The sequence below is a fragment of the Schistocerca cancellata genome, chromosome 6 (genome assembly GCF_023864275.1).
Source record: "Schistocerca cancellata isolate TAMUIC-IGC-003103 chromosome 6, iqSchCanc2.1, whole genome shotgun sequence".
Lineage (NCBI taxonomy): Eukaryota > Metazoa > Arthropoda > Insecta > Orthoptera > Acrididae > Schistocerca > Schistocerca cancellata.
Genome location: NC_064631.1, coordinates 432714676 through 432736819, shown reverse-complemented (window position 1 = coordinate 432736819; position 22144 = coordinate 432714676). Strand labels below are relative to the sequence as shown.

Here is a 22144-nt window from a genome sequence, read left to right as displayed (position 1 = left end):
CATTCCCAGTACTCATTTAGCCTCGTTTTATGTACTTTTTATTTTAAGATTAATTAAAAAGATTGACATGTTCTGTAATTCTGTGTGAAATTTCCCATAAGGAATTGTTGTAAGAATGCTCTAAAATTATGACAATTTGGGCACTGGCCATATTCTTTTACATGGTGGCATTTTTGTCCTTAGTCATGTTGGATGAGTATCATGTGAGCATATTTGTCCTAGCACAGGCATATGTAAGAGTGAACTGGTAATGCTAGATCATAGGCTCAGTTTAAGAGCACTGAAATTCAATATTGTGCCATAATTGTATGTTGGTTGTACAGAACATTTAAAAACTTGATGGGTAGCAACTTGATTCAATGTAGATAACAGTTTTTTTATTTGTTTATTTGAGATACCATGATCAAGTATTCAGCAAAATTTGGCTAAGATGATCCATGGCTTAGACGCCAGTAGCTTGTTGGATCCAGGACCTCAGGTTGGCTACGTTGGTGTAAACGCCCGGGTAGTTGGCCAAGGCGCATCCGTTGCCAAAGGAGACGATGCCCACCTGGGTGGAGCCGGACACCAGAGGACCGCCGCTGTCTCCCTGGCAGGAGTCCTTGCCGCCTCCGGTCACTCCAGCGCAGATCATGCGGCTGGTGATATAACCGTACGAGCGGTTGCACGTGTTGCGGTCTATGATCTGGACGGTGACTGCCAGCAGCGTGTTGGAGGCGCTGCCGCCAGATGAAGTCGCACCCCAGCCGGTAACTGTTACCGACGTTCCAGCAGAGGGCTCCGACGAGGTCAGACTCACGGCCTGCACGTTGCTGTTGAAGCTGAAGGCGTTGGATACCTGCACGACGGCGATGTCGTAGTCGGGATCAGAGTAGCTACTGTGTATGTAGCCGGTGGCGATGTTGTGGGTGGTGCCACCGCTACCCCTGGTGGAGGTGCCTGCGCGCAGCAGCATCTGGTTGGTGGAGTAGCCGTCTACACAGTGGGCCGCAGACAGAGCCCAGGTGTTGCTGATGATCGAGGCTCCACACATGTAGTTGCCTCTGACGAGGGAAAGACAAGGTGCGTCAGTAACATTTGCGTCGTTTCATACCTTTGGATATGCAGTCTCACTAGGTTACAAAATAATAACGTTTTCTGGATTTTCCTGCCGGTTGAAGTTGTTAAATTTGCACCTGTTTCTGAATGGGAATTCCCTAACCATGGCAATACAATATAATTAGTAAAAATATTTTCAAAAGCATGATCCTTTAGGTTATTTTCTAAGGCCACTAGAGTAGGAAATTTCTACACTGAAAATGTGAACTACGTAACATGGTAGTGATTCGGAAAAAAAAGCAGTCCTGTTTGGAGAACTGTATACTCATTCAGTTATATCAGGGTTCCAATGTGTAACAATACGGAGCAGGAAGGCGATGACGTAGTCGTAACCAGAGTAGCTCGCGTGCGTCTAGACTGTTTCTCACGCTTCTGCTTGTCTCGGGCTTATAATCCACCTCAGCATTCGCTCGACATAAGTTTATTTGGAGTTTGGAAACAGTCACCCAGCTTCTAACCGACACACTGCCTTCACTGGCACAGAGGTACAAGCAACTCTCATCAGAAAACGTCGCAGACCTCCACCCTGCCCTCCAATTAGCACTCGCTTGACACCGCTGAAGTCGCAAATGGCGATGGTTTCGAGTCAGTGGAAAACACGCTACGATGATGTCATTGAATTAACCGATTTGTAACAGTTCGTTGTGTCTCTGTGGTGCCAATTGCTGCTTAGATTGCTGCAGCAGATGCAGTACGATGCCCAAGGGCCACGTGTCGAACGTGATGATTTCTCTGATGATAATGCCTTGTGGCCGTCCGGTACTCGTTTTTCTTGCGACCACACATTCTGCTGACCACCGCTGCTCTCAGTTGTGTACAGCGGCTCCATTCCTCCCAACTCATTCTGCGATATCGCAGAAGCAACATTCATCTCCTCGCAGCCCTACTACACGACCTCGTTACTCAGCAAGATATTGATAACGGCGTCTTTGTCGCCTTAAAGGCATGCTTGATTGACTTCAACTCGCCACGTCCAGTCTCAAAGGTAAGTAACACTCACGACCGCTACAGCGTGTATTTAAAGCAAACCTGCTCTGCATCTTCATAGTATTGCTACTAGTGTCAATCTTACGCGACTGGCACAAAATGTGAATATAAATCATCTTTCAGCGTCTTTCAGAGGTATAAAGACGCCTACCAACTTTCGCTTATGTCGCTCAACTCTTTCTTCGTATTACGATGTTTTTCCCGTCTTTGTATTTCTAAAAGATGTGTTCAGTATCCACTTCACATCCTAAGCGCACATTCCACACAATTCAACCGAGATTCTTTGCAGATCAGCAGGTTAGGCAGAAAAGGCACCCAACACCACAAAGCTAAATCGCTTGAACGTGGACATATGCCTGCCTGTTCCGTCACAACTCTCCTTTACGCACAGACGCCTATCAGTAGAGACAGGAAACAATGAACTGCGTAAGGCAGTGCTATATTTTTTGGATGTCCATTAGTGTCACCTGGAAAAGTATACAAGAGACGTAGCACTTCAGCAGATTTTGGAAACTAACAGATTTATACATCTGCTATAGGAAATCAGATTTTGAAATTGCGTTACAACATTAGTCGCTTTTAGTATGTAACGACAGAGAATGTTCCTAGTCTTACCTCACGTATTGTAAGGAACAATATTTTTCGGACGATGTTGCCACTTTGCCAGTGTCACCTACAATGCGTTACATTAAGTTTAAGTCTTCTCTAGGCACAGGGACATCTTTGCTTTTGCTCTGAAATACTTAAGGATACCTCAGCGACAGGCTCTAAACATGCACAACCTAGGCTTCAAGGTAAGTAACATTTAATATTTTCGAGCATACAGAATTTACAAACGGAATAGGCTGTTCTGCTCTTCTTCGCCTCTAGAAACCTAAAAGTTGTACTGACTGAGAACTTACATGGTGAAGTAGAGCTGCCACGGGTACTGGGAGATGCTGACAGCGGAACCACCGACGATCCGGCCATCCAGACGAGACCTCCAGGGCTTGCTCCCCTGGATGGGTCTCACCAGGGGAAACGTAGAGGCGCCACAGAGGGCCACCACCAGGAGTAAGACCAAACCAGTTCGCAACATCTCTGCAGGAGCGCCTTGTGCTGATGGCGAACGTGTACGCTTATATATACCCACGAATTTACGTCATAGAGAGATAGGAAAAACCCACAGTACGAGTAGGTGGACTTCAGTATGTCATTTTTGTACACGGTTATTTGTTTTTCACTTACGTAAATGTTCGTCTGTTACATTAAACAGAATCTGATAAGAATACTCGACACAACTCTTTCTTCTTTATTGCCTATGGAAAAATCACTTATCTGTCCTTGAATGGCACATCAACGTGCTAATAATTAACAGTCTCTTAACGGCTGATAAGGGCATCCGCGATTGTAAGGGGACACTACAGATCAACCTCGGCCTCCAGTCCCTTGCTAGATCGTAGTCTGGAGTACAGACATTTTATTCAGTAAAAATTTCTCAAATCTTTCTAAAAATAAATTCAAGCATAGCGGCCACAGCAAGTTATAGCTGCAGAAATTACAGCATAACTTACGTGTCTTTGAATGTCACATTGTTCACGGGAAATTACGTCGTTTCCACTGGCGCAAATGTGTCCTCGCACTGGTCTAAATCGAGGATCTAAACACAAATCTCTGCATAACAGTTCTGCAACATGACCCTCAGTCTCTTTCTGTCGATCCCCCGCAAACCAAAAGCGTTCAGCATGTAAGCGTATTGTCATATCGCTGGCTTAGTTGTGGAGTATCTTTGCGGGCAGCCGCGTCTGTAGGGAGTCGAGGGTCTAGTGTAGCAGGGGATACAACCCATCGGCTTTGAACAATGACGTCACAAGTCGCCAGAGAGCATATATTACAAAGATGAAAGAGCTGCGGAGAATGTTGAGAAACAAAGGAATGCGAGAGAGCTAAACTTTATTTTACATATGTAAGGGCCAGTAGTATTTTCACGTTAACGATAACGCGTGTTTGTATCTTAGTATTCCTCCGCAAAATACAATGGAAAGAAATGAATGAAATTACTAGCAAAGAATACATAACGTTACATGTATGTCAGTTGTATCTCGAAAGTCTTTCGAACTGTATTGCTTAAGTGCAGTACGGGATACAAGTTCAGCGTAGTCGATTTCTTAGTTTCAACTAGCATTGCTGTCCTGTTGTTCACTTGAACTATGTATCCCCTGCTTCGCTAAACCGCAAATGAAACACCCGATACAAATTAAAAGCTGATTCGAAGTGTGTTGCTTAAGTACAGTCCGGAATATGAGTTTGTCGTAAGGCGATTTCTTCGTTTTCACTAGCATTACTGTCCTGTTCTTCGCCTGAACGATGTATCCTCCGCTTCAGTAAACCCCAAGTAGAACACGGGATACAAATTGTAGATGTGCTGTTTATTTCGTCTCCGCTATTACTAACATAAAGTAGGATCAGTTTATTCTATCTCGTGAGATTTTTTTTTAAAAAAAAAGCCAAAAACCACTTATCAGCTACTGAAGCATCTGTATCTTAGGATCAGTTTATTCTATCTCGTGAGATTTTTTTTTAAAGCCAAAAAACACTTATCAGCTACTGAAGCATCTGTATCTTCTAATGGGTGCGGGAGTTCCGACTCCTGGGGAGGTGGGTGGGTGTTTTTTGGCTTTTTAAAAAAAATCTCACGAGATAGAATAAACTGATCCTAAGATACAGATGCTTCAGTAGCTGATAAGTGTTTTTTGGCTTTAAAAAAAAATCTCACGAGATAGAATAAACTGATCCTACTTACGAATAGGTGGAAATACACGTACGATACATTTGCAACCTCTGAATAAGAAACAAACAATTAACTTAATTAAATCACAGGTTTAATGATTTAGCGAATATCAAGCGATCGCTTTTAGATTCACAGTCAATTATTTTAATGATAGCGCTTATTAGAACACAGAACTGCTTTATTATCTATGCCTCGAAGTGAAGACATTACTATCCATAACTAAGGAATGACGTCATTGTTCAAAGCCGACGGGTTGTATCCCCTGCTTCACTAGACCCGGAGTCGAGCACGGAACACGAAACTGTTATGTTGTGTAGTGTGTAGCTCTGCATGTAGAAGCATTGTTAGTATTCAGGTTGAAGTGTTGCTACAAGTGCTATTACAGTAAACTGATTAAATATGGAAGTAATTCAGAGGAAAGTGCGTCAACATGTAATTAAATATGAACAGTGCCGCCGATAACGTATCTGTGTATACTCTCGTTGCGTGTCGCACAGTAGCAATCATCCACTCCGTGTTCGGTCTCCCAGAATGAACTGATGTGAATCAGTAGAAATTAGTTACCATCATAGAGTGCAGTCAAGTGCCAGTGTCTTGTAGCGTCAGGACATGCGTTCGATCATCGCGTTTCCGCATTATCAACAATCACCCGCGCCGCGACGGTTACGCGCACGCTCGTACAAGTGAGAACTGAAAACTGAAAAATTAACTTTACGAACAGTGTTATATCATCACTAGTGACAAGGAGGACTATTACCAGATATCTGTATGTGTGACGAGCACAAGAACTTTCGTTCGATCATTCGGCTTCCGCATCATCAACCATCACCCGCGTCGTGTCGGTTACGCGTACGCTCGTCTGAATTATATTCCTGGACTGTTAATCACCAAGATTGTTAATTGGGATAAACATTTACGATTTAGAGTGCAAACAGTGCAACCTGTGGTTTCCATATCGTCTCAGAATATAGATGTTCATACCAGACATAGGACAGTGTTGTGTTTTAACGTTGAGTGTCTCCCATAAACCCGCTTGCATATTTCGATAGATAATTTCAGGCAAGCAAACAGCAGTGTGTAGCAGAACAGTTCGACCGCCGCGGGATTACCAGGTACGTAGTGTTGACAGGGCGCACGGTCACGAAACGACAAACAGTTAAAGGCTCCCCCACCCCCATTTGTACTCCCGGGCGTGTCACATGGTGAGGACTTGCAATTTTCGGATAAGATGTGCCGTATAATTTATTAGGAGAGTGAACAAACACTGACTGTTAGTTTATATTATTGAGTTACGTCACGCGAGCTGTGGGATGTGTACGGCAAAGAACTTGTGACACAGTGTATATACTCGTCCTATCCGTGACAGTGCAAGAACTATATAGTGCTACGAAGTAAACATACTCCACGGTGGTGCGCTTTTGACGACGCTAGAGGCGTCTATGTGCGAAGGGAACAGTTATTTGGCAGCCATTACCGAAGACGACGCTAGTGACACCTATGGGCAAAAGTGAAAGCTTCTTGGCTGTCATCGCCGTATACGTCGTGAGCGGCGCCTAGGAGCGACGCAGCAAATATTACTACGCTTTGCAAAGAGGGTGCAGTGCTTACAGCCGGACGATGTCAACTGAGTCGGCGCTACGCAACAGCCGCGACTACGGAGCCAGAAGACAATGGAAAGTAAGTCGCGCATCACAACGTTACCTCACGCAACTGAAGCAACGAGAGTAATTAACTGGCAGTGCAGACTGCATTCTATAATTACGTAATTACAAACAGTGACAGTATTAAATTCTTTTGTATAACCAAAATTACGAGACATTGCTTACTTCCGATCGTATAGTAAGGTAAATGTCACTGCCAGACCTTGTTTACTTAGTGGTCTAATTTTAACAAAAGTTAATACAATTGCAGAACTGTATTTACGTTAGCTTAAATTTCATTCTTTTTCTTCTGTTACTTGATCTTGTATGTTATGTGTGCTTCTGAGCACGAATTACAGCGTTGAATGCATACCGCGTTGTAGTTTGGTTGTAGTTATTGCCATTCATTCTGTGCTACGAGTGTTATTGTGATTTGTTTATTTCTTGCTTGGGTGACTTTACGGTGGTTCAATATGGCAAATAATGAGGTTGGTGCAACTGCAGTAGACAGAGAGGTGAAAGCAGACTCTTTAGGCGAAAGTAATCAGGTGGAGACGAAAACAGAAGCAAGGAGTAGTGAAGTGTCGGATTCCGGTAGAGGGGACAGTAGTCTATCAACAGAGATGGGAAGTCCTAATGCAGTGTCATCACCAATCAGGGAGACGCCCAGACGGGATGAGTGTAAACTCAGGCCGGACCTGTCTATCGTGGACATACTCCAAACAATACTGAATAATAACAGAACATTATTGAATAATAACAAACAAATAAAGGAAGACATCAAGCAACTAAGGGAAGATATTAAGCGATCAGTGGAGCATATAAACGAAGGACTCAATGAAAACATCGACGAAACTGATGAGGCTCTAAACAAGCGGGCTGAATCAAGTCATGAAAGGATAAATGAACTTACCATTCCGCTTGAGGAGAATGTTGCAGGCAATACTAAACGTTTTGAAATGGTAGAATCGGATGTCAAAGAAGTGAAAGAAGAACTTCTGAAAAGGTTGAGGCTTACGATGAGCATTTTGAACAACTGGGTGAGGAAGTGCAACCCTGTAAACACAGGATGTCAGCTGTTACACTAAACCAGGATGTTTATGCACGTCGAGTAGAAGAGGTGTACAGTGAGGTAGGCAAGACCAAGGAAGAGTGAAGAGTGAAATGAAATCACTATTATGTGATGGAAGCATTGCTGGAGGTAGCTTAATTGGTATACAAAATGATGTCTTCCTTGGCATAGGGAATTTTAAGAACTTCGAACCAAATGGGAGATGGCATACCAAAGATTTCTTATATCAATTTAAGGGCGTGTTACCTGAATTATGAGACGAACAAAGAAGGGTACGCTTCGTTGCAGCAAGATTGGAAGGTGAAGCTGGTACTTGGGGTATGAGAATAGGACATAAGTGTACAACCTTTGCTGAATTTGAAAACAAATTTTTGCAACAATTTTGTCTGCGACGGGTGCAAAATGAAGTACGCAACAGTCTATACCAAGGTAGAAGGTTTGAGACAGGGTGTGACCAGAAATTAAAGAATTTTTTTCAGGATAATTATGAGAGGAACTTGTATTTAGGTGAACCAGTGACGACAGAAGAAATAGTGTCCCTGACCATAAGTAAACAACCAACTGGAGTTCAGGATAAGTTGTTAGCAATCCCTAAAGATGACGTAGAGGCAATGAAGTCAGCCTCAGGACAATTAGACACGTTGTATGAGCTACAGGTAGTAGGAGGAGGAGTAGATGATAGAAGAGTATCAGGGAGCAACGAACCCAATGCAGATGACCAATCAAACGATAATAATAGACATAGTGGACGACTTTGGAAAAATGATAATGACAGGAGACATTACTGTGGTTTATGTGGCCATGGTGGTCACAGAGGCGACGGTGGCAGCCACGGATATCAGAATTCAACGCACAGTGCATCTGATGATCAGGTGCGAAACTAGAAACATAGCAGGCGGAAAGCGTATATAACATATTTTGAGTGTGCAATCAACAGCATACCTCATGCCACATGGGAAAACACCAAGTGGAAAACATTAAACTATACTGTAGTGGGCAAGATTAATGACTGAGTGATATATTGTGACGTGTCTGAATCTGTATATATGTCAGCTGCTGCTGTCCTTAAGTACAGACATTAATTTGTGATTATTATGAGGTTTTATGAGGACACTCTAATCGAGTGAGATTTAACCAGGGTGTGTTCCCGTCATCTGCAATATAATTTTTTTCTTTCTTTTCGCTTTGTATCTGTTTAATCTAGATTATATGTATTACATTTCTTCTTGCCCATACAGTGTTATGGTTTGAGTGATTACTAGTGTCTTGTGTTTACAGGTTGTGCTATCCAAAAGATTTTTCATTTGAAAGTTTCTTACTACTCCTGCTTAATGCTTGCTATCATTTTTTGTACCATTCACTTAGTAACCTAATTTAACTTAGTGGACATCCATATATTTTTCTTCTTAATAGCCTGTGTATTTATTATGTCATACAGAACATCGTAATATCTACTGTAGTAGTAACAGACTATGAGTAAGTTGGATAGGCATTGCTAGGACAACACTGAGAGAGTCATTATCCTGTTTCATGTACGCCAATGGACGGATTACCGCGAGGCGAGAGTGGCGAGGTGACGACTATACTGCACATCTGCCACTCGGCGCAGCATCGACGCTAGTCACCCCCCATCCCTTTCAATGCAAGGAACGCTCCCTTATGACGCAGTGCTGTGAGTAGTGAAATTATTTTTTTTCTGTATTTTGACAGCCTAGTGCTGATGTAGGTTAGCACGGAACACGAAACTGTTATGTTGTGTAGTGTGTAGCTCTGCATGTAGAAGATTTTTAGTATTTAGGTTGAAGTGTTGCTACAAGTGCTATTACAGTAAACTGATTAAATATGGAAGTAATTCAGAGGAAAGTGCGTCAAGATGTAATTAAAAATGAGCAGTGCCGCCGATAACGTATCTGTGTGTACTCTCGTTGCGTGTCGCACAGTAGCAATCATCCACGCCGTGTTCGATCTCCCAGAATGAACTGATGTGAATCAGTAGAAATTAGTTACCATCATAGAGTGCAGTCAAGTGCCAGTGTCTTGTAGCGAGCGTCAGGACATGCGTTCGATCATCGCGTTTCCGCTTTATCAACAATCATCCGCGCCGCGACGGTTACGCGCACGCTCGTACAAGTGAGAACTGAAAACTGAAAAGTTAACTTTTCGAACAGTGTTATATCATCACTAGTGACAAGGAGGACTATTACCAGATATCTGTATGTGTGACAAGCACAAGAACTTTCGTTCGATCATTCGGCTACCGCATCATCAACAATCACCCGTGTCGTGTCGGTTACGCGTACGCTCGTCTGAATTATATTTTTGGACTGTTAATCATCAAGATTGTTAATTGGGATAAACATTTACGATTTAGAGTGTAAACAGTGCAACCTGTGGTTTCCATATCGTCTCAGAATATAGATGTTCGTACCAGATATAGGACAGTGTTGTGTTTTAACGTTGAGTGTCTCCCCTAAACCCTCTTGCATATTTCGATACATAATTTCAGGCAAGTCAACAGCAGTGTGGAGCAGAACAGTACGACCGCCGCGGGATTACCAGGTACGTGGTGTGGACAGGGCGCATGGTCACGAATCGAGAAGTCAGTTTAAAGTTCTACCCCACACACACACCCATTCGTAATCCCGGGCGTGTTACAAGCAAACTCGTCAGTTGTCTGCAAATACGTTTTCTGAAACATTAACACCTACGTTTCCATCTAGCTCATACTTCATAGTAAGTGTGATGCATTCAGTTTTGTGTGCAAGTTACAAAATATCTATGTTTTATAAAATGAAATCTGTTCCTTGAAACTTGTCGTTGGTTGTTTCCTACATGTTTTCTAGATTTCCGGAGCATAATCAATGCGTTATATGCTTTATGTAGCCGTTTATACAGGAAGGTGAGAACCATCACGAGATCTTGTGAAGGTCTAAACGTGCCCTCTGATGTGACAAAAAGTTGGGCACCATATCTTGGTTAACCGTTTTCGAAAGCCTATAAGTGGACTCAAATCAATAATTTCGACAAAAAAGCTCTGTTTGATAAAATGATGCGTCCAACGTATCAATAAAGAAGAGGCGAACTAAAACTGGCCCATAAAGCATTTTTTGCACCTTAGGATAAGCTACCCAACTTACATCACCCACACTTGGGGCACACAGTGCAACTTGGGTTACCTAGACGCAAAAATATTTTCCAGCAAAGTTTTATTCTTCTCATCCTGCATGCACAACACAATGTTGACCACTAGTTTACCTTACCAGTGGTGAGATATCAGTTAATCTCGATCGATGTCGTTACATGCCTATAAATTCAAGTAGTTCCATCTACTATCGAGCTGAGACTTTCTTACAAGTAAATCCACCCGAACGACATACTTTTACTTTGATCGACTTTGAATATGCTGTAGTGAAGAGCAAAATAAGAGTTACATAGTTTTTATACGTGCCCATATGGTCGCTAAGGAGTTACAACACTCCCTTGGAAAAAAACATGAGTTTATTGTTTCTGAATGAATACCATTGAAACGGTAACAGATTCTGCGTTAGAATAAATTTCAAAGAAAGGTCTTATGATTTTTATGTACATCACAGTCGTGCATCCAGATTTGTCAAAAAATTCATCTTTTTCGAAATCCGTCCCTCTCACTATTTAGCTTTTCATTTCGGCATATCGTTAATAGCAAAACGTCAAGGGCCGGTAATACCAAATTCAACATGAAGGGGACATGTATGTCCCATGGGTCATGAAAGGTTTAAAACTGGATTTTGGGTTAATGTAAAAACGTCAAGTAAATTAAAGTGCCTGTCTATTTATTTGAGAAACAGTTCATCTCACCGAAACATGAGTGTCTTTCATTAGGTGACACAGTCAATAATTAACACCTTCTACAGCGGCTGTATTCAAGACGACCATCGCAGCAGACAGAAGAGGTAAAGTTTCTCACTGAGAAGAAAATACTACTAAGAATGTTTACTGTTAAATTTCCTAGAAAATTTACTTGAGATAATTTCGATGGTGTTTGTTCGGCAGACCGTCGTAAAAACATTTCATTAACTTCCATTTATGGCTTCACAGTTAAGTCACACAACATTTCCAATTCAAGAACTCTAATTCTTTATCCAGCCGTTAGTAAACATAGGATATACTACGTATTCAACTGCTGAGCAAAACTGACCGTTCATTGGCCTTCTATCGGGCATGTGAACAGTCTTGAAACAATATGTAATTCCTAATGAAAAGCTGAATTTGAAATGATTCTAATTCAATGCCAAAAGAAGCTCGTTTTGTCCTCAGTAAAACTACTTAACTGACACTCGACACTGATGTAGGAATACATTATGAAGACATCCACGAAATAAAAGACAGCACAACACGGAAGAAAATATCTGATTAATATTGCTTTCTCTGTTCACTGTAATTAAACTGCTTACTTAGCACAACAACTGAAAATTCTGACGATGCACTGTTTGTTCACAAGAATCCAAAATGAGATCTCCCTTGAAAAAAGCGTCACTTATCTCTTGCTTGGCGTGCAATTTGTGTCTCGTGTACTAATGTTCTCGAAAGCAAATTGAAACTAGCAAATGCAGCGACTAAAGAGACAATAGTTTTACTCTAAATTTTTCTTTGCTTGTCAGAAACAGTCTGTAATTGCGAATGGTGTAAGGTGCAATGCACAGACGACAAAATATTGTAAGCTTTACTAAGAATGATGGAAGAGGGTTTTACTTCAATGACTAGCGCTCTTGAAAATTAAACTCTGGTAGTTGTCGGAAAAGACTGTACAACAAAAAAGACTCTAACAATTACTCTCTCTTTACAAACTTTACAGACATTTCAACTAATTGTATAATTTCTGAGATAATGAAAACAGAGAAATCGAATTAACATAATCACGAATCTTACTTGCTATCTGAAGGACAAGTCATGAATATTATCAGTTATCTAATGGGCAAATATTTCCTTCAATCGGTAGTTCTGACAGACTAACATTTCTTTATTGCGTGTGCATGGGTTACTTTGAAATATTCGTAAAAAAATTTTCTCCATCAATACAATCAATAAAATAGCATCATAAACAAATTTTCACCTCCATAATATTCCAGACAATTTCTCCCAGAGTCAAGAACATCACATCTCCTTCCCTAAAATTCAACGGCTCGCTATTAGGCCTACGCCTCAAATAAAATGCCCCAGATCTGCACAACAGACTGGCGACCAAGAGCACCAGAGATCACATAAAACACAGAGCCAAGGATCTCGTCCACTTCTTGAACAGCGCGCTCATGAATATTTAATTATACTTAAGTTTATTACTAATGAAACACTCTTTTTCGTATAAATTGCCTACTAGATCCAGGTTATTCGCCGTTTTTCCAGAACGCCTTACTCGCTGTCGGGTGGGCGCATTTCAGTAACCTCAGCACAGAAATGAGACAAGTCGCTGACTCATCCGATTCCTGAAATGACCGGATTGGCAGCCGCAGTCTGAATGGGATTCTGATCAACAAGACTTGCCTCAGGGAAGGTGCGTGCAGGCTCGAAGAAAGCTATGGCACTTCAAAACGCATATAGACGCCGTAGCTCTTAATCATTTTCACTTTCTGGTTGATGTCAAGAAACAAAATAATGACTGATGACACGGTCGGTTGAAAGTGAAATGGTAGGTTGCATGTACTGAAACAGCTGATAGAGTTAATTCTTTTCATATCTGCTATAAATTTGTAAGTAGGCTGCTTATGTTTTCTTATTGGCAACGGTACGTAGCGCTCTATATGAAAATCACTGGCTGTGCTGTGTGCAGTCTGTGGCTAGTTTGCATTGTTGTCTGCCATTGTAGAGCGGCAGCTGGATGTGAACAGCGCGTAGCGTTGCGCAGTTGGAGGTGAGCCGCCAGCAGTGGTGGATGTGGGGAGAGAGATGGCGGAGTTTTGAAATATGTCATGAACTGCTATATATATTATGAATATTAAGGTAAATACATTGTTTGTTCTCTATTAATATCTTTCATTTGCTAACTATCCCTATCAGTAGTTAGTGCCTTCAGTAGTTTGAATCTTTTATTTAGCTGGCAGTAGTGGCGCTCGCTGTATTGCAGTAGTTCGAGTAACGAAGATTTTTGTGAGGTAAGTGATTTCTGAAAGGTATAGTTTAATGTTACTCAGGGCCATTCTTTTGCAGGGATTTTTGATAGTCAGATTGCGTTGCGCTAAAAATATTGTATGTCAGTTTAAGCATAGTCGTGTATAAATTGTTCTAAGGGGACGTTTCATATGTCGACCCTTAGCCTAAGATACCTCACTGGAATCTTCTGATTTTTTCTTGTAGTTTGTGTATTTAGTGTAGCTTTTGTTTATTGCTAGCGCGTAATTGTACAGAGAATCTCCTTTGTAGTTGCAGTCTTTCATTGTTGTACTGTAAAACAGTTGTGGCATGCATGTAGATTTGCACCAAGTATTTCGCAGCTGCGCTTGTAATTAACTACATATTATTTTCAGTGCTATGTTAATGTGTTCTCTTATTTTTGCTATTCAAATTGTGCTTTTCTGTGTTATCGTGTGAAATATTGTGACAATAATGGCGTGTGAAAAACGTAACACTCGGCTCCAAAGTAAACTGAGAAATGACAGTGAAGACGAAAGCAGTGTGTTGGCCCCACCATGTAATGAATTAACTAATATTCAAAGTAGTAATTTGGTAACTGTGCATAGGGAAATGGAGCGGGTGTCAAACAATGGCGTAGGCAGTGAAACATGTAGTGAACAGGGAAGCTTTATCGATCGATCGGTCGGCAATAGCTCGCCTCAGGAATCCGAAATGATAGGACACAATTTTGCAAATACTGTAGATTCAGGTTTTGCGTCCTCACCGTTTTCTCAATGAGTCAAGACACAGAATGAGATTTTCACTCTGCAGCGGAGTGCGCGCTGATATGAAACTTCCTGGCAGATTAAAACTGTGTGCCCGACCGAGACTCGAACTCGGGACCTTTGCCTTTCGCGGGCAAGTGCTCTACCAACTGAGCTACCGAAGCACGACTCACGCCCGGTACTCACAGCTTTACTTCTGCCAGTACACAAATTTGTGAGCATTTCCAACCTATTTTTTCGCGTCATGAGAATGCGTTACAGAATCACGAAGCAGCCATAAAAGAGCTGCAGACTACTGTTCATGAAAATCATGAGACCTTGCAAGGTAAAATGGACTCAGTTGCGAAAACTCAGGAAAACTTAAAGGACACAGTAGAAAGACACATGGGGGAAATTAGTTCATTATCAGAGAAAGTAGTTGAACTTTCGGATCAGCTAAATAATTTATCTATGAAGGTAGATGATAATCTGAATGACACAAAACCAGTAGTCTTTAATGACACAGAAGAGTGCGAACAAATTAGGAAATTCAAACAAAATCAGAATCAAATTAATACGCAACACCAAAGAGAAATCCGGGAAGTACAAGATCAGCTGACACAGGTAATACAAGAATTACATATTTCAGAGGACACTCACGCTCCAGTATGGGAAGAGGGACATAGATATACGGAAAAGCCACAAAATAATAACACAGGGCATTTCGGTAATTATGAAAGAAATTGGCAAGGTACACCGAATTTTGAGATGGAACCGCCGACACGACGTAACAATGACCAATATGCTACTCCCTGACATGATGATTTTGACTATAAGCTGTTCATTACTACACGTAAATTCAAAACGTTTAAGAATTCTGCCAACGACATTCATCCACAAGCGTGGCTCCATCAATTCTCTCATTGTTTCCCTCCCAACTGGTCATTGGAGCACAGGTTAGAATTTATGTGTGGCTACTTGGTGAATGAACCAGGTGTAAGAATGCGATCGGTCATTCACGATTGTCACAGTGAAGGAGATTTTTATCATGCCTTCCTCTCAGCATATTGGTCTCAAGCTACACAAGACCGAGTAAAACATAGCATCATAATGATGAAACACTTCGAACAATCTGAATTTTCCAATCTTGTGAAATATTTTGAAGACATGTTGCACAAGAATCAATACCTGTCAAACCCATACAGCCCCTCAGAACTCATCCGCATTTGCTTAATCAAACTGCCTGAACATTTATGACATATTATTTTAGCAGGACGTTGCAAAGACGACATTGAAGCTTTTCAGGGACTGTTACAAGAATTAGAAATTGACATAGACAGTCGCGGGATGCGAAAACAGGAAAACAATCACTACAGGTCACATCCGTCACAATTCCGTGATGACAGAAACGATAACTGGACGCGACAAGGCTATTCTCACCACACAAATCGTGACCTAAATAGACACCACCCGTATGACAACCATTGGCAGAGTAGTAATAATTACAGGGAAAGATCACCTCTCCGCAGTAATGACTATCATAGAGACAATCAGAGAAACAGACAATATGGGAACCAAAATAATTATTATCAAGGGAGACAGAATAACTTTAGACGCAACGGTCCAGCGCACAGTTACGATTCAGGGAGAAATTCTACACCACATGACCGACAAACAAGAAACTATGTAAACTACCGACAAAACGACAGACGTGAATTTCATCAGAACTGGCGAGCTTTAAACAGAGCTGGGCCCTCTCAGCAAGGCGAATCTGTGGAAGTTAGGCCTCCTAATCCCAGTAATGACGCGCGCCAACGAAGAAACAGACAATGACTCACACCGCAGGCAGCCGCGTGTGCCGGCTGGCTCAGGGAAAAATAACATTGTCGCTAACGTTGAGCAAAATTCCAGTATTCTTTACGGACGAATACCGCATGATAATTGCATTCAAGTTGAAACTCTGTGTACTAGGAAGAGTAAAGGGTTACACGACATTTCACATGTAAAACCATTTATTGAAACATAATCTGCTTTTTAACTTAGTCTTTGCAATTTTCACTTCACGCTACTTGTACAATTTGTCACACTGAGAAACTGTTAACATGCAACAATGTTTGAAGTTAAATATCCAGTCAAGAACCAAGAGAACTTATTTAAACAGAAATTACGAATGCATTGTTATTGTGAACAGGCGACACAGTGTTATTGTGTGTGTGCATTCTTGCTTGTTAGTTGCACGATTATGTAATGACTATAAGGCTCACATACTTGGAACATATACCGGCACTGGTAATGAAATTTTCATGCAACATTTTGGTTTGCTTGAGAGTGGATTCTGGATTTAAGGTAGTTTCAGTGAGATACCAGATGAGACAGTGGTTAGTTTATGTGACAGCTACACGATTTTATCACGACGCTACTAATGAGCGACAATTTACAATGTTGCTTTTGCGGTGTTTCTGTTTTATATCTGCACAGTTTTTCTGTATTATTCTGGAAAGTAAAACATGTTTTAGTAGTAACTTTTGTGGTATAGCTACAAGGAAACAGCCTTTTCTGTAGCACAACAATACGTCACAGCACAGCACTTTCTTCATCACGGCAATAAGCGTAATAAGTATGATATCTATACGCAAAGCATTTCACTTTGTTTATCATGAGGTAAGTACATTGGCTTCTGCTGAACTTAGCTTTCGGAGGACGATAACTACGACACTCCCACAGAGATTATCTTACAGCAAGACGCATATTTAGCGCTACAGGACACGTATTTGAGTGATTAATTTTGTACTAAAAACATTTATTTTCAAAGATATTTGAAATACAATGATACAAAGGTTTACCGTGATACATTTCATTCCATTGCTGTAATCTGTAACACCTGAGGGTATAATTACAATAATCCTCAGGGGGGGTACACGCTTACTTTGTGTACCATGTGTTTGGCAAGCACAAGGAGCCCTAACTAATATGGTATTTGCTTATACAACTTTACACATCGGTACCATATTTCTCTAACACACAAATTACACAGCTATCTGATCATTTCACTGAGAGAGACAAACTTTTTATTACGTCAGTGACACATGTTTATGCAATTACACCGTTGGATTACTTCACACTTACGAAATTGTATTTTGTCTGTACTTTGTGAACTGTTCATATTTTTTTGGAACCATACTATGAGAGCTTTGAATGATGTATTTGGTATGGGATCATGATTTTTAAAGTACATTTGAGGTATATGACACTATTGACATGAGCAGAGAATTTTGTTAGGTTTTGAAATTATTGGAGGAAGCTACGACGATTTTGAGATTTGACTGAGGTGTTATGGTATTATTACGATGACGATGTGTATTATGCTGCTGAGGTATGTTTATGATTAATAGGTTGATGCTATATGAGTTATTTGATTATGCTACTTATCTGTTATGATGCAATATTGAAGAAGTGTCAATGAATAAGGTAAGGAGTAATGAATAGTGTTTAGGGACGCGGACTTGTGAAAAAGGATGTTGGAAACCAAGAATCGTACTTTAAGAGTTATGAAATGTGTGTAAATGCGTGAATGTATCACAATGCCGGCGAAAATTTTTTGGACAATGTTATATTTATAGGATTTTGTTTCTACACATTTGCAACGCAAATTCTTGACCTGTGAAATATTTTTATATGAGACTGTCACTGTAGCGGAAACTGCCGTCATAAATATTTCCGTAAGAAAGTTAAGTGACCACCTGCACGTAATGCGTCGTGGGCACACAGCTGTGTCAAACACCTGGAGAACAAGCCATTAGGGTGTGCCTTTCCGGAAGCACAGGTAAAAAAAAAAGAAAAAAGGCAGGCCTTTATCCTCGCCATTGACATTCCTTTAGAGAAAATATTGCAAATGCGACACCCTCATTACTTCCATTAACCTTGCTGTTGACATTCCTTTGTAGAAAGCATCGCAAATATTACACGCTCATTACCTGAAAACATATGATTACTTGTACTTTGTGCTAATTACTGAAATGCTTATGAATTGATGGGAAATATTCGTACATCTGCACACCTGATTATGACAAGTGTCTTTCTACGAGAGATGAGAGCTACTGACTTACGAAATGCCACATGACTATTGAATGATATTTTTATGCTTTGGTTTGCGTAATTGCTTATTTCATTTGATATCTGGTTCCCAGCTGTGTTGCAGCATGGCTTTTATAAAATAAGATGCATTTGCTAATGTGAACACTTTCTGTCAACAGATCTATTAAATAATTATTTTATGATCCACATTCTTTAAAAAAAGGAGCACTTGGAAAGGAAAGAACAATAAGAAGGAACTAGTAACAGTAACACATAATTTTCTTTTCAAGTACATGGTAATATTTTTTTACAATAAGTTGTTGTGGTGCACCACTTTAATTACATAGACATTAAGATGACCACTTTAATTACATAGACAATAAGATGTGAATATACATTTCCTTTGTCTGCATTGTTGTCTTTACTGTAATATTTTTTTCTGCTTGAGCTATGTCATGTTTAGGTATAAGTTGCTGCTGTTTGCCAGGCATAGTGTTATAGAATTTGACTTTTGCTAATTTCTTAATGCTGCTTGCTTCGCAAATCTGCGTTTTTTTTCATTGCTGTTTATATGAACTGTTTTATGTGATGCTGCATTGCCTCGTCCCTTGGTATATATATCTGAGCTCAGTAGATTTAAGTTAGCTTAAGAGGGGTAGACTATATAAGAAACTAACTATGATGACTTGGAAGAAATTTATTGAGAAGCTATATGAAAATGGTTTGGGCGAAAAAGAAGGATACTGTACAGTGGAGAAAAACTATTTTTGACAGAGGATGTGAACAGAATACAGAAGGCAGGCTTAGATAGGACTTTTGGGAATAATGATGACTGAAGGGAGATCTCCAAGAAGCAAAGAAAGTTTTGTTTGCAAAATACTGCAATGAAACAAACCCTGTCCTTTCCTTTTGTGTTATCCCACTATGTGTTTGGGTACCCGTGTGTAATTATGTTCTTCCTGTCTTTATATGTTTATCTGATAAGACTTATGTTGTAGAATTTTTCTAATACTCAGCTACATTCACATGATGAGGAATACTGTTATCCTCAAATATACTTTGCATTAATAATATGGTATTTTCTTTGTAAAGCTGTTTAGACATTATGTATTCTGTTCTGTTTTAATGCTCATGTGTGAAGTTGATGTTTCAATAATTATTCTGATCTTTTATGTATTTACTTATGTCATAATTCCTGTAACACTGATGTATATGTTTATTTCTATTCTGTTGTAAAGCCTGTACTACAAATGTTATCTGTATTGTTATGTTCTTTAATGATGTATTTTGTACCATTGTAATTGTATTCTCATGTTATAAAATGGTAATTGACACCAGTTCATCTAATTAAGTAACTTGTACGTTACATTTCACTGCGCACGTTTCTGTTGGTCATAGTATGTGGACAGTATGTGAGAAGTAGGGACTGTTAGTGTTTGCACGTGTGTTAATAATTCAGCAAGGGACTGGATAACAGCATTGCTGGTTCTAAGGACAATTCCAAAAACTTTGTGAGTGCACAAGTGGTGGTTTATGGACTTGCTATCTACTCTGCAAGACTCTTCGATGGTGATTGTGCACCTGCACAGTCGCAGCAGATGGCTGCTGGCCATTTCTACAAGGACTACAGTGGGTCTACACCTTTGCTGACTCACCAATACCATTATCTCTACAAGGACTACAGTGGGTCTACACCTTTGCTGACTCACCAGTACCATTATTTCTACAAGGACAGCAGTGGGTCTGCATCTTTGATGGCCCACCAATACCGTAATCTCTACCAGGACTACAGTGGGTCTGCTCTGTGATGACCTACCTACCAATCTTCTTCAAAACGTCGAATGACTCTGCTGTGGGTTTACTCTGTTGTGGCCCATTACCTGTCTGCATGTCGTTCCGTTGGAAGGACAACACTACTTCTGCAAGACTCCATGGAAATCCACTACTTCCATGTGCATTTTCTTATACTGCTCAGACTTTGAGTAGAACACTGAAATTTTACTGTGATGAACAATCTGGACTGTCTTTATGGACTGTGAGAAAATTTTAGCTTTTGACCAACATTGTATAAATAAGTGTGTGCATTTGATATCTTTGTTATTGTAATTATGAAAAATTTTTTCAAATCATTATTGGCCACTGGCCAAAACAATTTGCAAAAATTTTTGTGGGGAGCATGGGGGCTATGTAAGTAGGCTGTTTATGTTTTCTTATTGGCAACGGTACGTAGCGCTCTATATGAAAATCACTGGCTGTGCTGTGTGCAGTCTGTGGCTAGTTTGCATTGTTGTCTGCCATTGTAGAGCGGCAGCTGGATGTGAACAGCGCGTAGCGTTGCGCAGTTGGAGGTGAGCCGCCAGCAGTGGTGGATGTGGGGAGAGAGATGGCGGAGTTTTGAAATATGTCATGAACTGCTATATATATTATGAATATTAAGGTAAATACATTGTTTGTTCTCTATTAATATCTTTCATTTGCTAACTATCCCTATCAGTAGTTAGTGCCTTCAGTAGTTTGAATCTTTTATTTAGCTGGCAGTAGTGGCGCTCGCTGTATTGCAGTAGTTCGAGTAACGAAGATTTTTGTGAGGTAAGTGATTTCTGAAAGGTATAGTTTAATGTTACTCAGGGCCATTCTTTTGCAGGGATTTTTGATAGTCAGATTGCGTTGCGCTAAAATTATTGTGTGTCAGTTTAAGCACAGTCATGTATAAGTTGCTCTAAGGGGACGTTTCAAATTTTCCGGAATTGTAAAGAAATTTGGTGATTTGACTAAATAAGACAATGTGTCGCGCCAAAAAAGTGGTCCTCCAATCTTTTGCAAGCTCACAGATTAGACCCATACAATCTCTAAATTGTGAATTCCAATACCTGTACCGCAGTAACCAAACGTCATAACCATAGGCGGCCAGTCCACTACACAAGGCTACAAAATCAGATGGCGACTGTGTGTGTAGATTATCGCCGTCTAAATGACGACACCTTCCCAGACCACTATCCAGTTCCATGAATAGTTGTCAACTTAACGCCTCATAGAAAGAAAATATTTCAAAGACAAATCTCTTAAATGTCTAATATTAAATCCCACTAGCGGAAGAAGATAAAGCAAAAACGGCAGATGTTACTTCATTTGATCTTTATAAAAATAATTTCATTCCACTGGCATTTAGGAATGCATGTAGCATTTTTCAAAGATTTGTGAACGAAGTGAGCAACGATTAGGTTTTCGTTGTGCCAATACAGGCTACATTTTGCTATATCTAGTTCTGAAGAAGAATACTTGCTCTTATAACTAAAATTTTGGAACTTATGAGTATTAATCTTGGGACGTCAATCAGAAAATAATTTTCTGAGGTACATCACTTCCCTAGATAACACCGTAACAGACTTGAGCAGACTAAAAGCACTGTAAGGATACCTTGTCCAGGAACAGTAAAACAAATGCTAGCATTTCTTGACAGACTCAGTTTCTATAGTCGAATCTAGAACAAAAACGAAACTCCTCCCAAACAGGCCATGAAGGCCCAGCGGACCGACCGGTCGCCGTGTCACCCTCCGCCCATAGGCGTCACTGGATTCATTGGTCAGCACGCCGCTCTTACCGGTCGTATGTCAGTTTCCGAGACCAGAACCGCTACTCCTCTATCAAGTAG

At 40.5% G+C, this 22144-nt stretch overlaps 1 protein-coding gene across 2 annotated transcripts in view; it reads right to left on the bottom strand.

Annotated features, from left to right (window-relative positions):
• Window positions 1-355: 355 nt before the first annotated feature.
• LOC126191326 (trypsin alpha-3-like) overlaps window positions 356-22144 on the bottom strand; it is a 103626-nt gene continuing 81837 nt past the window's right edge. Inside the window, exons 1-2 of one of the 2 annotated variants that reach the window (XM_049932156.1) lie at window positions 2988-3174; window positions 356-1043 (exon numbers count right to left, since the gene is read on the bottom strand). In XM_049932156.1, coding sequence (XP_049788113.1) covers window positions 443-1043; window positions 2988-3163 — 777 coding nt within the window. In that variant the 5' untranslated portion in view covers window positions 3164-3174 and the 3' untranslated portion in view covers window positions 356-442. Of the gene's footprint in view, window positions 1044-2987; window positions 3175-22144 lie in introns of those variants that run through there. The other variant, XM_049932158.1, reaches the window with a different exon arrangement.